The sequence below is a fragment of the Hemicordylus capensis genome, chromosome 3 (genome assembly GCF_027244095.1).
Source record: "Hemicordylus capensis ecotype Gifberg chromosome 3, rHemCap1.1.pri, whole genome shotgun sequence".
Taxonomy (NCBI): Eukaryota; Metazoa; Chordata; class Lepidosauria; order Squamata; family Cordylidae; genus Hemicordylus; species Hemicordylus capensis.
Genome location: NC_069659.1, coordinates 344,369,445 through 344,382,647, shown reverse-complemented (window position 1 = coordinate 344,382,647; position 13,203 = coordinate 344,369,445). Strand labels below are relative to the sequence as shown.

Here is a 13,203-nt window from a genome sequence, read left to right as displayed (position 1 = left end):
CAGCACCTTGTATTTTCCCTGGAAACTTATTGGAAGACTGTGTAGTTCTTTCAATAGGGGAGTAATATGGTCTCTCCAAGATGACCCAGAGGTGTAGCTATAATTGAGCAGATGGGTTCAAAAAACCCAGGCCCCACCAGAGAGCCAGCATAGCGTAGTGGTTAGAGTGTTGGACTAGGAACGGGAAGACCTGAGTTTGAATCCCCATTCAACCATGAAACTCACTGGGTGACTCTGGGCCAGTCATGTATCTCTCAGGCTAACCTACCTCACACAGGATTGTTGTGAGGATAAAAATAAGCATTTACATCACTCTGAGCTCCTTGGAAAAAGAGCAGAATATAAATGTAATAAATAAAAACAACTCCCGAGTGCCCACCAGCTACTTCCCTCCCTATCTTCTTCATTATCTCCCTCACTCCGAGGGGCCACCTGGGAGAGGGGTGAACACAGGGCTCCTCTTCCCTAGTTATGCCACTGCATAGACCAATCTGGATGCCGCATTCTGTACCAACTGCAGTTTCTGCTCCACATAGAGCACATTGCAGTAGTCATGTCTGAAGGTCACCAACATATGTACCACTGTTCTGAAGTCACTTATCTCAAGAAACAGATGCCGCTCGTGTACCAGCCAAAGCTGATAAAAAACAACTCTAGCCACAATCTCAACCTGGAACACTAAGGAGAGGTTTGGATCCAGTAGCACCCCCAGACAGCATACCTGTTCCTTCTAGGGAAGTGTGACCACATCCTGAACTGGCAGATCAAAATTGTCTGCCGAGTTCCAACCTCACATAATAAGTACCTCTGTCTTATCTAAGTTCAGTCTCAGTTTGTTATGCCTCATCTAGTCCATCACTACCTCCATGCAGGCATTGAGTGAGGTTATGCTCAAGAGGTAGGAGCAGAACCACTGCAAAGCAATGCCTCCCACTGCCAAACCCCTCAGATGCTCCAGAAGGATGGCCGATAGTAACGAGAGCCGATACTATACTATGGCCGATAGTAACGAGAGCCACTGAGAGATCCAAAATGACCAACAGAGCCATACCCCTCTGTTGGAGACCATCAGGTCAACCAAGGCAGTGTCCACCCCATAGACCAGCCAGAAGCAAGTTTGAAATACGTCTTGATGACCAGTTTCCTCTGCCTGGAGCTGGGAGGCCACCACCCTCTTAATTACCTTGCCCAAACGTGGAAGATTGGAGACAGGCCTATAGTTGTTTAACTTTAAGGGATCCAGTGCAGGCTTCTTCAAAAGAGGTCTAATGATTGCCTCCTTAAGACATCCTGCCCTCCCTCAGAGATGCATTTATAATATCTACTAGGCCTTCTACAACAACCCCACTGCCAGACAGTATAAGCCATGTAGGACAGGTGGGAGGCCTCACCGTTCCAAGCAGCTTGTCCACATCAACAGGAGTCACAAACTGAAACAGATCCAGCCTAACTACCTAAGAGCTGCTGGACCTCCGCATCAGACACTGCAGTAATTGGGGGTTCTGAGTCAATGTTAGCCCGAATAAGAGATATTTTATCCACAAATAATTCATTCAAAATATCACAGCAGGTAATCAATGGTTCCAAATTCTGATTCAAGGGAGCAAGGGGAATGTACTACCCTCTCACAACCCTAAACAACTCAGCTGGAGTTTGCAGATGCAATTCGGGCTGAAAATAATCACTTCTTTGCCACAAGTATTGCCTGAGCATAGGGCTTCAAATGCACTCTATGTTGCAATCTGTTGAATTCAAGTCGAGTCTTTTTCCACTTGCACTCCAGGCATCTACCTTGCCACTTCAGCCACCAAAGTTCTTCCATATACCATAGGGACAGTTTTGGAGTGGCTTGGAGAGAAAGGTTAGGAGCGATCATGTCTACTGCCCTGGTGAGTTTGCTGCTCCTATTCTCCACCAGGGCATCAACAGGATCACCAGCAGAGCCAACACTAAATCCTTCCAAAGCTTCTTGGAATCCTACTGGATCCAATATCCTTCTCGGGCGAATCATTTTAATAGGCCCCTCACCCCTGTGGAGGTGGGACACAGTTATAAGTCCAACCTCAACCAGATGGTGATCTGTCCATGACAATGGGGAAATCACACGAGCCCCATCCACAGAACAGCATCCAGATCAAAGTAAAAGACCAGATCAAGTGTATGACCAGCAACTTGCATCAGTCCCGACACCACTTGGGATAGGCCCACAGTTGTCATGTCTGCTATAAACTCCTGAGCAGTCCCAGACAAATTGATCCCGAAGTGTGCACTGAAGTCCCGCAGCACTACAAACCTGGGAGACTCCAAGCCCAAGCCCGTCATCTCAATTAGAGCTCTGTAAGCAACACTGGGTAGTGGGGTGATCAGTACATCGACTAAAGTCCCAGTCTATTCCTGGTCCACAAACTTAAGTACACACTTTCAAAATGGGCAGACACTTCAACAATGATCCTGGCAAGAGAAATGGATTCAGTGTGCACCCCCAGGCAGCCGCCTCCCCTTGCCTAATAGTAGTTACGCCCCTGCCCATATATTTGCACACTGAATCAAATGGGAAGCATATCTTATTAGCAGAGAAGCAAGACAGAACTCACACAACTGAAACAAAGAGAAAATATCTCTTACCAGTACTATTAATTGAGCTGTTTCAGCCTGGTAAAAAATTCTGCAGGCTCCTACAGCTTTCTTAAAATCCTTATGGGCACTTTCACTAGAACACCTAGAGGAATAAATATATAATAAATTAATTCAGCGGGCAGTATCATCAATAAGACAGGAGCAGCTGCTGTACAAAACTGAAGATATTGCAGTATCTGAAGACACTCCTAAGCCAAAAATTCTAACTTAGTTCCCTCTGCACAAATGGGTGCCACAAATAGGCAAAATGATGCCTTTTACTGAACCAACCTTAAATGATGGAAGAGTGCTGAAACTCACACTCTTTCCCAGAGAAGACCGAGGAAAGGAAGGTAACATATATGATAAATACAGTTTGTTCTTTTCCAACACACTTATTTTAGTAAGTGTTTACTAAAGTGTTTACTTTAGTGTTTACACATAAATACAGAGTGCTGACAATTCTGCTGAGGGCTCACAAAAAAGCTTGTACAGCATTAAAAAAACCTGGACTGTTTTGTATGTCCCATTTTTTTGGACCAATATGCAAAGCTAGCTTAAGGAATTTTAATACCATGGTGAACATATTATAATTGCCCACTACCATTTCTTGGATGTTAAGAGTTCAGAAGCCTGACTACATTTCTTTCTCCACTGAACCAAAGGCTATGGGGCCATCAATTTAAGATGAAATTCTTCCACTGCAAATGAGTAAACCATTCCTAGCTGGGCCTCCATCTCATCTCTTCCTTTCCATGCTTCTCAGTGATTACTGTCTTTTGCCACATCCCAGACCTGGCCTCACAACCTTTTAGAGTCCTCACCCACCTCTCCCTGCTGCTAAGAAAACCCTGCTTATTGCTAACCATTCCCTTTTCTGTGTTACTATACTTTCAGAAAAACAAACTCAAACATTCATCTGTCACAGGCTTCAGATGGTGGTGGTTTTTTTTAATCCACATTGTGCTATTCAGAGAAAGCAAGTTGTTTTAAAATACAAGATACTAATATAACAAGGTTTTAGTTACTCACGCCTCTCTCAGATCTTCAGGAACCTCAACTGCACACTTGAAGAAGGTGTTCTTGTTAACAGGCTTATTTTGATTCACAGGCCGAAGTCGTTCAAATGTGACTATTTCATTATAAGTGGCGTCACAAGCAGCATACTCAATGACATAGAACTGAGGAGAAGGGTTCATTTAATGTTTTTTGAAATTCTAAGTGGCTAATAACTGTGCAAATGACTGTGACCTACAATAATGTATAGAAATTCTTATATCAACACTTCACTCCACCTCAGAATATTGGTTCCAGGCTCACCTCTCATTATGTGTAGCATGGGAACCTGAAACCCATGCTTACACTAGGGTTTTGAACCCCTATATAAAGGAGGTCAATATATAATTGAACTATGTAAAGAGGCACCCAGGTTTTATTTTCCTAATGAATGTATTCTAGTGGAAAAGGAAATGAGATGATCTAGTCATATGAAGAACATTCAGACAAAATTAACATCTGAATCATCCTTCCCCCACACTTCTGGAATATAGGAAGCTGCCATATACTGAGTCAGACCATTGGCTCATCTAGGTCAGAACTGTGTACTCAGACTTGTAGCAGCTTCTCCAAAGTTACAAGCAGGAGTCTCCCTCAGCCCTATCTGGAAATGCCAGGAAGGGAAACTGGAAGTTTCTGCATGCAAGCATGCAGATACTCTTCCCAGAGCAGCCCCATCCCCTAAGGGGAATATCATACAGTGGTCATACATGTAGTCTCCCATTCAAATACAAACCAGGGTGGACCCTGCTTAGCAAGAGACAATGCATGCTTGCTACCACAAGACCAGCTCTCCACACACTCCAATCTGCTTCATTAGTTAAGCACATAAGTGTTCTCTGTCTGCTAGATTTTTCCAGGTTACTAGTCTTGTGCAGTGTGAATTGGGAATGCCCCTTCTTGTTTACAAGACACTGCACATAGCGTAGATTTCACACTTTAGATGTGGCTCTTCACAAAATGTTTCCGCGATCCAAGTAAACCCCTACTTACCTCCCCCTTCATCATTCGAACTTTTGCTAGCCACCATCCACAAGGCTCTTGATCATTTGCCCTTGAGTAAACCTGAAAATACATCACATACATTTAAGCAATCCTGAGCAAGCTTTAATTTATTTTCTCCTGTGCCAACCTCATTCATTCCAATCAAGTTTCATGCAGAAATACCTACAATATTATGTCTACTGAAAGCATGATTCTCTATTTGTAACTGATAAATATATTAATATTACATTTTAATTTTAAAAAGCAATCTAAAACTTTATTTTTACCCGAATAGTGTTTCTATTCCTCTAACATTTTGGAGGACATTTTTATTCAACAAAATAGAATTTTTGCCTGTTATCAATTTGAAAAAGATACTTGATGGGGCTAATCAGGAAATAGGTTATCAACTCATTCATGGTTATGGGCTACATATGAGAAGTCCTAAAGATTACACAGGAACATAGAAAGCTGCCATATACAGAGTCAGACCATTGGTCTTTCTAGCTCAGTATGTCTTCACAGACTGACAGTGGCTTCTCTAAGGTTGAAGGCAGGAATCTCTCTCAGCCCTATCTTGGAGAAGCTAGGGAGGGAACTTGAAACCTGCTCTTCTCAGAGCAGCTCCATCCCCCGAGGGGAATATCTTACAATGCTCACACATCATCTCCCTTTCATATGCAACCAGGGTGGACACTGCATAGCTAAGGGGACAAGTCATGCTTGCTACCACAAGACCAGTTCTCCTCTCGAAGAAGATTAGAAAATTTTGAGATCAGGTCTCCATTTCTGGAATGTTTCACAGATGACAAAGGCAAATGCCTCATCCCCTTTCCTCCTCATAATTTGTTTTTCTTCTACTCTTCCTTAGTAGTAAGGGTTGGGTGCAGTGTTCCCTCTAACAGGAATTCCCAGATGTTGACTACAATTCCCAGATCCCCAGCCAAAGGCCACTGCAACTGGGAATGCTGGGAGTTGTAGTGAACAACATCTGGGAATACTTGTTAGAGGGAACACTGGTTGGGCGAAATCATAAACGGCTTACTGTACTACTATATGAGTACTAAATTACTGTACTACAATATTTCTGCACCACCAGAAACATTGGATCAATGCCAATCAGATTATGATCTGCAAAGAACATATATACTTGGGAGGCCAATATGGCCTCTCCTATACTATCAGTATCGTTATTGGTTGGGAATTGACTTAATATTTTACCGATATTCCTTTTTGGAAGCCAGCTAGGAGAGAAAGTCTTTGCAAGTCAGTTCTAAGCCTGAATTTAAAGGACTGCACCCCCACAACCAGGGGGTGGAGGCCGATAACTCCCCAGGAAGCACACACTGGGCCAGTGAGTGCTTCCTGGGGGGTTACCTTAGCTGCCCCACCTCCAATTTTGAAGGGTGCAGTCCTTAAAAACCAGCTTGGAGTCGACCTGGAAAGACTGCCTCTCCAAGCAGGCTTCCAATAAACAATTAGCAGCAAAATATCAGGTCAATGCCCACCTGATAGTGCATTGTACCTTGGGGAGAATCTAAATTGGGGAGAAAGTCTCTTGAAGCTGCCAAGCTGGTTTTGCTAGATAAGAAATCCAACAATACCCAAAAAGAATATTGCACCAATATGCCTATTATCAGATCAATACAACTGAACAGCCCTAGTAAGCAAGTAAGTAAATCCTTTATTACAATATTTTACCAGATGTAATATTACATAGTGGTAATACATAGTGCTGGAAGATATGTAACAAGAGAATATAGACCATAATGATATAATATGTACCAGCAGTATAACAGCAAAGAACTTGCGTCTCAGAAATAATGACAGAATAAATTTAAACAGATTATTCACAGATACCACTTAAATTCAGTAGTTTATCATTCCTCAGTTCACCCAATTATAGATTCATGACATACTCTGCTAGCCATAGTACATACTTTTGCCACTAAGTTATCACTGATTGCTTATCTTACAGCCGTAGTATTTATTCTATTAAAAAACTTTAATAAAACTGTTAACAGAATACATAAAGAGATAATACCAAATATATGCCAAATTCAATGCACCTGTCTTCAATTCTAAGACCAACACAATAAAGACAGTAGCCCCAGAAGGTCTATCTTACTAGGAGCAAAGACAGGAAGGAACTGGGGAACTAGACCAGAGCATGCTGGGAGAAGGGGATGGACTTTCAGCTACCTGAAATTTCCTGTCTATGGGAGCAAAGTGGGGGAAGTTAACCTTATGTGAGTCGTGACCACCTACTTCAAGGGAGAAATTATGAAATGACTCTCAAACTCTACCCAACAGAACTTGTGGGTATTGCACAATTATCAAAAACCTATGTTTATAGCACTATCAAATTTCTACATTTAGAAGCCCCATTAATAGCTTTCAATTCTAGTAATTTATAGCAATTTACTATATATGGCAATTAGTTTATAGCAATTCTAGTAATTTATATAACTGATGAGGTCATTGGAGGGGGTTCTGTTCCACGCACTGACAATGAAGGAGATTCTGCTGTCATACACACAGGACAGGCCCTCCTCAATTTCCCCCCCCCCCAGACTTTGGAATACTCTCCCAGTGGGCATCCACTCCTCAGTCTTTCATAGTTTTTAGAAAAAAAGTGAAATATTGGCTTTTTACTCAGGCTTTTTATATGAGTGGTGTTTTTGTTGCTGCTGCTCTGTATTTTGTGGACCTATTGTGTATTTTTTCTAAACTTTTAGTTAGATTTGTATTTTTTTTACAGGGTAACTGTATTCATGGGGGTTCTGCTCTCTGCTACTACTGCGGATATGGAAACTGAAAATACTGAGTAATTGGGGCAATGTAAATCCAGGGGCGAGATTCCTGCAGGTCAGAAAAATGTCTGGAAAATGGGTTAAGTAGCCCTAGAACACCGGGGAGGGGGAACAAAATGGCAGCCTCTGTGGTCATTTCTGGCCACCCCTACCCACAGATACGCGGGTTTAACCCTCCCCCCCACCCATTTTGGTTTCACGTTTACCAAGACCAACTGTTCATTACCCGAATGCAGATATGCAAAACTGTGGGTGCTGAACCCATGATTAACAAGGTTCTCATGTATTCTCATGTATTCCAATTTAATATTTTGATTATTTATCTGTTTTATCCCCTGGTGGAGCAGTGGTAAAACTGCCGCCCTGTAACCAGAAGGTTACAAGTTCAATCCTGACCAGGGGCTCAAGGTTGACTCAGCCTTCCATCCTTCCGAGGTCGGTAAAATGAGTACCCAGAATGTTGGGGGCAATATGCTAAAATCATTGTAAACTGCTTAGAGAGCTCTGGCTATAGAGAGCTCTGGCTATAGAGCGGTATATAAATGTAAGTGCTATTGCTATTGCTATTATCATCTTATATTGTTTTAAATGTTTTGTAAACCTCCTTGAAATTAACAATGCATAAATTTAACAATAAATAGCACTACTAGCCAAAAACCTGATGACAGATAAGACACAAAGCTTCAAATTACAAGCTTTCCATATTTGTTAGCAAACTACAGACACGCTCGTCTAAAAAGCCACTTCAGCAGTAGGAAGCCACATGCATGTGGATGAACACTGCTTAATTGCATGCTTGTGACGCTGCATAGAGCCTTATGAAGCAGTGCAACAGTTACACATGCATTATGAAATGATTCCCGTTTCTCCCCAGTGAACAAACAGGCTCTTGGTAAGTCAGATCAAAATTAAGCAAACAGATCCTACACAAATATTATTGTTGCAGACTGAGGCAAAATGCCTCTATGCAAGAACATATAACAACCAATACATGAATATGGACAAAGTAAATAGGGTGAACTATCCCTTTAAATCTAGTGCTTTAACAGAATATACCATGATACTATTAGGATAAAAATTTAATTACACCCTGATTCTAAGATTACTACTTAGAATAAGTCCTACAGAGATAACCACCAGCTCGGTTGGAGACAACTCAAAACTGGGCCTTTTCTAGGGTTGCTCCGGTACTTCCTAACTAAATTAGTTTTCCCTTCTCTGGATGTTTTTAAGGAGGAGCTGAAAACATACCTGTTTAGTCAGGCTTTGAGTTTATAGTTTTAAAGCTTCGCTTTAGAGTTTTTATTGTATTTTAAATTGTTTTAATTATGTTAATGTTTTAATTGGTTTTATATTGTGAACCACCCAGGGACTTTTTTGTATGGGTGGTATAGAAATGTACTAAATAAATAAATGGATCCTATTATTCCCTTTTAAGTATGTTTGGATTTGCAGCAATTTTATTTATTTATTAGATTTCGATACTGCCCGTCCAAAAATGGCTCAGGGCTGTTTACACAGAGAAATAATAAATGAAGAAGATGGATCTCTATCCCCAAAGGGCTCACAATCTAAAAAGCAACATCAGATAGACACCAGCAACAGTCACTGGAGATACTGTGCTGGGGGTGGATAGGGCCAGTTATAGCATGCAATAAGATGAAAACACGTGAACTGCATATACAAAATACTGAAAACAAGAGCAGAATTCTGAGCACAGAACGGGTGCAAATGGACTTAATTAGAAAATGCCTGTTCCTTAGTGGGGAGTGAGAGCATGCCTTTCCTCCCCATCCACTTAAGAGTGTCTGTCCCATACCCAGATGTCCATGAGGGGGCATATATTTTAATATAGCCTATGCCATTATAACTCAGATAAAATAAACTCAGACAAACTCTAGTCATCAAGAGTGTGATCTAGAACTAGATCAGAGGTGGACAAATTATGGCCTGGGGCCCTTTTCCTCAAGTCCACATTGCCTGGCCGCCTCCACCTGGCCCTGTGGCCTTGCTTCCTCCTCCTCTGCTGCCTTTTGCCTGAACATCTAGGCATCTAATTGCTCTGGTACGTTGTAATGATGCCACTTGCATGCTGGCATCCTTCCAGCACACCATGGCAGCCTTAGCCAGCTGCTACAGAAGCAGCTGTGCAGGCAAAAGGCAGCAGTGGCAGAAGAGGAGGAGAGGGTTCTGGCTGTGGGTGGCTACTTCCAACGCTAGGCAATAGGAGGCAGCAGAAAGAAGCAGCGGCGGCAGTGGTGGCACCACCAGGCAGCAGGGGACAATGATGGGATCAGCGGCAGCAGTCCACCACTCAAATTCTTTCAAATTTGTGGCCCTGCAGCCCAAATGTTTGCCCACACTAAATTAGGTACAGTGGAGTGTAGGTAGTTCTGAACCACACACACACACACACAATTCAGGTAAATATGGGAGCTATCTTTATACAATTACGCACTTCAGAATATGTGTATTGTTTTTAGTTTAAAAAATAAGAAAACATGTTATTGAAGGATAAATTTGCCTTCTGTGCCAATGCCATGGATGGTCAAACTCTGGTTTTACAAATTGCTTCTCTTTAAGTAGCTCATCGATTCTCTGAGTAAAGAGCACAAGGCAATACTTTTTTCACCAATCATTCTTCATTTACACTGAAATTTTCTATTTAATGTCATTCAAATGGCAGATTTAATAAACATATCAAGAGCGGAGAAGATCTAACTGTAATTTACCAATGTCACTTCCAAACATGAACAGAAGTACATCTTAATTCTAAACAAATTCAAAAGAAAAATTGAACCTTGATATTTAATCACTTCACCCATTTGCACTCATATAGCTACAACAGTTGTATGTACATACCATGAAAGTAAAACCCTAGCTATAAAATAATCCTAATTATACAGGTATCACCACTATGAAATGTTGAGATTAGTGTGACATACAAATACAGATTCACACTAGTCATTAATGACAAATGCCTATTCCAAATTATTTTAATCAGGTTATTAAAATGATATTGTGGACATGGTAGTAATATCCAGGTACATCTTATTCGGTTAAGAAGAATTCAAGTAACAAACTAAAGTTCTTATTTTATTATAATAAAAACCAATATAATAAAATAAGAACTTTAGTTTCGTTACTTGAATTCTTAACAGAATAAGCTGTACCTAAATACCAATACTATTAATATAGTACTATTATAATACTATTAATATAGCAAGGACACATATTCTTTGGAGAGTAAAGGGGTTCTGTGAAGAAGGGAGAGAAGCATAATTGACTTCCCCCTCTGCCCATACTGGGCTTCAAGCCAAGACACGCACACAGCCAGTTTACTGATCCGCCCTTGGAAGGGTTTAGAGTTGGCTCTGCTGATGATTCTGTCGATGCCCTGGTGCAAACAAACTCACTAGAGCAATAGACACAATCAACAAATCTAACAAATTACAACATAGAGTATACCTGAAAATCTATACTCTGGCAACACATGCAGCAAAGAAGCAGTTCTTTGCTGCCTACATTGTGTCCACAAGTTCCCGTCCAGAAGAGTTGTCTAGGCTTGTGAGAGCGCTAGTACAAGCCCTCTGTCCCTACTGTATTGCATTTAATGATTTTTTGGCAGATAAAATATCTCGTATTTGGGCCAAACTGGATTCTACAGTTATGGCAGATATCTCTGTTATGCAGATATCCAGCAACTTATCTTGTGGGATTAGACTGAGTACTTTCAGTTTGTGTTTGAGGATGTGAACAAGCTACTTCCAACTGTGTGTCCTACCACCTGCTCTCTTGACCCTTGCCCAACTTGGCTCATGGCATCCAATAATGGAGGGGGTCTGGGAAATATTATAAATGCTTCTCTGAGGGAGTGGATGGTGCCTCCTTTTCTTAAGGAGACTATCATTAGACCATACTTGAAAAAACCTCCACTGGACACCAGAGTTAGGTAACTACAGATCTATCTCTAATCTGCCATGGCTTGGCAAGGTGACTGAGTGGGTGATGGCCTTTCAACTCCATACAGTCTTGGAGAAAACTGAATATCTAGACCAGGCCTGCACAACGTAAGGCCTAGGGCTAGATTCGGCCTGCAGGGACTTTTTTGCTGGCCCCCCAGTAGAAATATCCTGCAACAACAGCAGGAGCAATATTCTTGGCTTGATCCCTCTTCTCTGGGGTGGGTGGGGGAACTGCCTCTGGAAACTGCATGTTTACTCGGAAATACATCTCACAGTGTACCCAGTAAGGCTTACTCCCAGTAGGAATGCCTAGGGTTGAAGCCTGAAAGCCACTTAGGAAGCATTTGTTTGGACTGGCATGCTGACTGAGCAGGGGCAGGGCCTATTTTCCAGCTGCTGTCCTTGGTTAAAACTGTGGGTCCCTTGATGTGGGGAGGCGAGAGATTCACAAGTAGCTAATATTTGTTTTCAGTAATACTGTTAATTTTAATGTAATAATGCACGAAAAATGCATCTCGGCCAAGACATCATGTTTGTTGTGCACCCCTGATCTAGACCCATTTCAAAATAGCTTTCGGGTGGACTATGAGCTTGACACTGCCTTGGTCAACCTGACAGATGATATCCAGTTAGGTATTAACAGAGGGCGTGAGACTGCTGGTTCTTTTGGATCTCTTGGCGGCTTTCAATACCACTGACTATGGTATCCTGCTGAGTTGCCTTAGGGAGCTGGAACTAGGTGGCACTGTTTTACTGTTCTCTGTGGCCACCCCTCTTCTTTGGAACACCCTCCCCATCCCCCTGATTCATTCAGACCCCTCCTTAGTGGCTTTTACGGCCCTTCTTAAGACTTTTTTTTGGCCAGGCTTTCGCCCTTTAATTTATTTTTTAAAATTATTGCTATTGTTATTGTTCACCGCCTTTGGAGTCTTTGGAGGAGGCAGTATACAAGAAATGTTAAATAAATAAATAACTATCAGACAGATTCCAGATGGTGTCTCTTGGAAACTGCTGCTCTTCAAAGCGAGGGCTACTATATGGAGTTTTGCAAGGTTCCATACTGTTTCCAATGCTTTTTAACATCGACATGAAGCCACTGGGAGATATCATCAGGGGATCTGGTGCAGGGTGTTAGCAATATGCTGACAGCACGCAAATCTATTTCTCCATATCCATCAGGAAATGGCATAACTTCTCTAGATGCCTGCTTAGAAGTGGTAATGGGCTGGATGAGGGATAACAAGCTAAGACTGAATGTATTTATTTAATAAATTTTTATACTGCCCATACCCAAATCTCTAGGAATCCAGATAAGATGGAGGTCAGATTGTGGGGGGTTGAACTTGAACGATGGTTTAGATCTGCCTGTTCTGTATGGGGTTATAGTCCCCCAGAAAAAAACAGATACATAATTTGGGAGTACTCCTGGACCCAGCGTGATGTAGTGGTTAGAGTGCTGGACTAGGACCGGGGAGACCCGAGTTCAAATCCCCATTCAGCCAAAATACTTGCTGGGTGACCCTGGGCCAGTCACTTTTCTCTCAGCCTAACCTACTTCACAGGGTTGTTGTGAGGAGAAACTCAAGTATGTAGTACACCGCTTTGGGCTCCCTGGAGGAAGAGCAGGATATGAAATGAAATGAAATGAAATATAAATAGTTTCCCAGACTGAGGCAGTGGCCAGGAGTGCTTTTTATCAGCTTCAATGATACACCAACTATGCCCATATCTGGATGTACACTACCTCAAAACAGTGGTACATGTGCTAG

General features: G+C 41.9%; 1 protein-coding gene across 3 annotated transcripts in view; it reads right to left on the bottom strand.

The window, feature by feature from the left end:
- Nucleotides 1-13,203, bottom strand: part of FXR1 (FMR1 autosomal homolog 1) — a 70,885-nt gene that overhangs the window by 31,467 nt on the left and 26,215 nt on the right. For all 3 annotated transcript variants that reach the window (XM_053306512.1, XM_053306514.1, XM_053306513.1), the window contains exons 4-6: nucleotides 4,666-4,737; nucleotides 3,649-3,797; nucleotides 2,626-2,719 (exon numbers count right to left, since the gene is read on the bottom strand). In XM_053306512.1, coding sequence (XP_053162487.1) covers nucleotides 2,626-2,719; nucleotides 3,649-3,797; nucleotides 4,666-4,737 — 315 coding nt within the window. The remainder of the gene's footprint in view (nucleotides 1-2,625; nucleotides 2,720-3,648; nucleotides 3,798-4,665; nucleotides 4,738-13,203) is intronic.